At 48.0% G+C, this 4,846-nt stretch overlaps 1 protein-coding gene across 2 annotated transcripts in view; it reads right to left on the bottom strand.

The window, feature by feature from the left end:
* Window positions 1–4,846, bottom strand: part of YARS (tyrosyl-tRNA synthetase) — a 36,523-nt gene that overhangs the window by 2,203 nt on the left and 29,474 nt on the right. For both annotated transcript variants that reach the window (XM_003801258.1, XM_012812379.2), the window contains exons 9-12: window positions 3,617–3,752; window positions 2,674–2,771; window positions 1,321–1,514; window positions 644–785 (exon numbers count right to left, since the gene is read on the bottom strand). In XM_003801258.1, coding sequence (XP_003801306.1) covers window positions 644–785; window positions 1,321–1,514; window positions 2,674–2,771; window positions 3,617–3,752 — 570 coding nt within the window. The remainder of the gene's footprint in view (window positions 1–643; window positions 786–1,320; window positions 1,515–2,673; window positions 2,772–3,616; window positions 3,753–4,846) is intronic.

Genomic DNA, 4,846 nt, shown 5'->3' on the forward strand with positions numbered 1-4,846 from the left:
AGGCGCCTGCCACAACGCCCAGCTATGTTTTAGAGACTGGGGTCTTGTTTTGGCTCAGGCTGGTCTGGAATTTGTGAGCTCAGGTGATCCACCCACCTTGGCCTCCCAGAGTGCTAGGATTATAGGCGTGAGCCACCATGCCCAGCCCTTAATTTTTGCTGCTTTATTTACTGACTTATCCTAAGTACCCAGAAAAGTATCCATATATCATGGACTCCATATTTGTTGAATGAGTGAATGAATGAGTAAATGAATTCAGAGATCACTGGGGCAGACCAGGTGTGTGTCAGTGTCTAGAAGGGAAGGAGATGATGAATGCTCTAAGGTCAATCTGGGCAGAGGGACCCTAATTTGATCTTGATTCCATTACTTCTGGTGACCCTGTGTGGCCTTGTCAGGTAAACTGGGGATAACCCCCATCACAGACTGAAGATTAAATGAGGGAATGTCTGAAGTCTCTCACACAGGGCCTCCTAGTTGGTCAGTGCTCAGTATATGCATGGTCCAGGACGAAAGAAGAGAGGGGTTCAGGTGCAGGAAGTCCAACCTGGGACTTCAGTCAGCTGTGGATTCAGTAACACAGCATTCTGAGGACAGAGTCTGGTCAGCTCAGGGAAGAGGGGGAACAACTGCAGCTTTTTACCTGCAACTTCTCAAAGACTTTCTTCTTGGGCTTCAGCTCCTCATCTGGTTGACCCTTCTCATAGCCCTTCACAAATACTCGCTCACCAGGAGCAGAGCCTGCCGGAGGGTCCAGAGGTTCAACCTGGCGGCTCATCCCTTCTCTGGGAAGACACACAGGACAAGGACAGGGTGAGGCTATTGAGGTCAAAGCAATTTGGGCCTTAACATAGGAGCCCTGATGGGATTTAGGACATTCCTGAAATTGGAGCCCCTGGAGGTCCTCACTGCTTTGTGCTTTACCACATCTCTGGGTATCATCAGGATTAATCAGGGTTCTGCCAAAATCCTATGTCAGGAGCAATACCAAAATCTGGGATTTTAGGGGAGAAGTATGAAATAACACAGGAAGGGCTTAAAAGCCAATCAGAACTGGGTTTGAATCCTGGCTCCACCTCCTTACTAGTGGTAAGACTTGGGCATGTACGTATTTCTATTTTAGCAAAATTAACTGCAGGTGAAGTGCACCATTCATGGTACTTGTACAGTAACTCTCATGCATCATCTTTTGGTATCAGTGAGGCAGAGGCACGTGTTTTCAGGGCTGCCACCTGGCATGCGGAAAGGCATCAAACAGGCCAATTCCCCACTCTTCTTGGCCTCCCCAGGGTCTGTGCCCCACCCCAAGCCCTCACTCACATAGAAGCACACAGAAGCATGCCTTGGGACTCAACTCCTCTCATCTTCTGGGGTTTCAGATTGCACAGCACCACCACCAGCCTGTCCTGCAGTTCCTCCTTGGGCACAAACTGCACGAGGCCGCTCACCACAGTCCGTGGTTCAGCTTCCCCTACATCTATCTTCTCCACATACAGGCTGTCTGCATCTGGGTGCTACCAGCAAGAGACATCAGGTGGGAGAGTGTTGTAAGAGAGATCAGGGGCCTGGTGAATTCTCTGACTCCAGAAATGGGCATCCACTCCTCATAGAAGGCCCCCTTAGGGCTAAATCTCTTTCTGGGTGCCAGGCAGTAGACAGGAAAATGGACCTTGACAGTACATTCTACTCGCAACCAAGAGGCCAAATATGAGTTAAATGAACCTAAACACTGGTGTAAGAGATGGAAGAATCCCTAACAGGTTGGATGGCCTGGACTGTCTACGAGGCTACCATCAAGGCTCATGGGCTGCACCACATTGGTCCTAGGTGGGCTGGGAGATGGGACCAGGATAAATGCTGGCTTCCAGTTCTGATGTGGGAACATCAACAGCTATCTCAGGCTCGGCACCTGTGGCTCAATTGGCTAAGGCGCCAGCCACATACACCTAAGGTGGCGGGTTCGAATCCCCAGCCCGGGCCCGCCAAACAACAATGACGGCTGCAACCAAAAAATGGCCAGGCGTTGTGGCGGGCGCCTGTAGTCCCAGCTACTTGGGAGGCTGAGGCAGGAGACTTGCTTGAGCCCAGGAGTTGGAGGTTGCTGTGAGCTGTGCGGCCATGGCACTCTGCCCAGGGGGACAGCTTGAGGCTTTGTCTCAAAAAAAAACCAAAAAAACAAAACAAAACAGCTATCTCAAAGTAGTTTTGGTGGCTGGGTATATATAGTGAATAGCACATCAATGCTGAGGGGGAAAAAAAGCCCAGACTGGAACGGTCCCAGGCCACTAGGTATATAATTTTCTGTCTCTGGGAAAAAAGAAGTCTTCCTCCCTCTACTACATTCTGAGGGGAACAAAGTGGCTGATCCAAGATAAAGCCTATAGCTAGTCTAGGCAAGCAGGTGGAGAGCAGGTGAGTCAATGAGACCAGATTTAATAGATAAGTAAGTTCCCTCTGACTAATAATATCCTCCCCTTACTCTGAGTTCCTGGCTGTGTTTGGTTGTGTAAGGTCCAAAGGCAGCATCACTATGGAAAGCCTGATGCCTGGGTTCTGGCTTGCAATATGACCTCAGGGATGGTACTTCCCATCTCCAGGCCAGGTTTCCTCCACATGGAAAGAGAAAAACCTAACCCCTATCTGCTTCTCTGGGATGTGGTGAAAAATGAGTACCTTCTCCACACTGATGATTTTCCCCACACGGATATCCAGTCGGGATGGGATGACCTCCTCTGGTTCTGAATTCTTGGCAGGGCCTTTGGCAACTGGCTCTGGGAATGAGAAGAACACCATGGGGTAAGATCCCCCTTCTTCTACATGGCAGGTCAGCTGCTGACCCCACCAAATGAGGACATGGACATTAGGTAGGATTTAGTATAGACTCCACAGGCTCTACCCACTCAGTTCTATACCTTCTTTTAGTACAGGGCTAGGAAAGTTTCAGAAGTGACATACTAGATTTTCAAATATTTTCAGTTACCAGGCTGGAGGAGAGGGAGCAGTAGCAGCTTTGCCATTTTAGGGTGTTTCTTTTCTTTTTTCTTTTTCACCTCCTCCAGGACAGGTGTCTCTGCATTGCACTGCATACAGAATTTACTGAGTCTTTTCTGGGAGGGTCAAACAAAGCTACCAATACCAGTATCTCAGTATCATGGATAAATAATGGCCGACTAAGAGCCAGCCATCAGCACATGGAAGGGAACTGGGAAAATCTAAAAATGAGCTTCTCTAAGAAGTTCTGCAGACTCTATCGCTGCAGTTGTATAATAGACTATCACCCTGTACACTGACTGGGTATAACAGGTCTAACCAATCAGTCTCCTTAACAAAGAGGCAAACTCAGTGCATAAATAAACTAAAAGGATCAAAGTACAAACATGACTCACACTGGCATCTCTCAGCAGTGTGGGTACAGAAGGATGTAATCACTTCCTCATATCAACCAAACCCATATCAAAATGACTCAAGTTCCATTCCCAGAGTCAATGGGATATGACATTCCTACACTTCACATCCCTTGGGTTCTTGGGCCCTCAATTCAAGACAGATGTCTTTTTGGGTCCCTCTGACAGTCTCTCTCTCCTGATGATGTCACCCTCTCCCTAGCTGGCCTTACTCTGCTTGGAAGGATCTGGGTAGGCAGCGCTGGTCAGCTTCTTTAGTGCAGGGGTATTAAACTTTTCCCGGATGGGATCCAGCAACTTGTTTAGGGCGACTTCAACAGAATTCTTTAGGTCTCCAGGGTGTACGACCTGCAGAAGACAAGCACTGTTAAGATGAGGTCTAGGATAGGGTACAAGACGCTTGAATCTTAGGATGTATATGGGGATGCAGGGCATTTCCCCAGCACAGTCTAATTTGGTCCTCATGATAATCTTCTGGGGAAGGTGGAGCAGAGAAGGGAAAAGACTCAGAAGGTTATCTACCTTGCCTGAATTGGACTTCTAACTCTGAATATCATACTTCAGAGGGTGTGTAGAGGCTGAATGTATTTATTAGTCTAATTCTTCTAGTCCTTTCATTTATGTTTAGAGTAGTGGCACAAATCGAGTGCTATTTACGGGCAGAGGAACATCACATAAGGCCCAAGGCTACAGACAACCTGAGGGAGACAGCTCAGTGACAGAGAGGAAAGAAAGGCTTGGGAGTTCAGTAAACCTGGATTAGCTTCCCAGCTACCTGTGTGACCCCAAACGAGGCACTTAAACCCTTTAACCTTGGCTTCTGTTTTTTTTTTTTTTTTGAGACAGAGTCTCACTATGTCACCCTGGGTTGAGTGCCGTGGCATCATAGCTCACAGCAACTTCCAACTCTTGGGCTTAAGAGATCCTCTTGCCTCAGCCTCCCAAGTAGCTGAGACTACAGGTGCCTGCCACAATGCCCAGCTATTTTTAGAAACAGGGGTCTTGGGCAGCACCTGTGGCTCAAGGAGTAGGGCACTGGCCCCATGTGCTGGAGGTGGTGGGTTCCAACCCAGCCCCAGCCAAAAACTGCAAAAAAAAAAAAAAAAGAAACAGGGGTCTTGGTCTTGGTCAGGATGGTCTGAAACTTGTGAGCTCTAGCAACCTTATCCTCCCAGAGTTCTGTGAATATAGGCATAAGCTACTATGCCTGGCCTTAAGCTTGGTTTCCTTATTTATAAAATGATTATGACAAAGGCTCTATCTCACAGAATTAGAGTGATTTAGGATTAAATCACCTACAGTGGGTAAGGCTGGTGAGAGTAGTGCTGGTACATAATAATACTTTTTTTTTTTTGAGACAGAGCCTCAAGCTGTCCCCTTGGGTAGAGTGCCGTGGCTTCACAGCTCACAGCAACCTCCAACTCCTGGGCTCAAGCGAGTCT

This window comes from Otolemur garnettii, unplaced genomic scaffold (genome assembly GCF_000181295.1).
Source record: "Otolemur garnettii isolate 467f Iridium unplaced genomic scaffold, OtoGar3 scaffold00204, whole genome shotgun sequence".
NCBI lineage: Eukaryota > Metazoa > Chordata > Mammalia > Primates > Galagidae > Otolemur > Otolemur garnettii.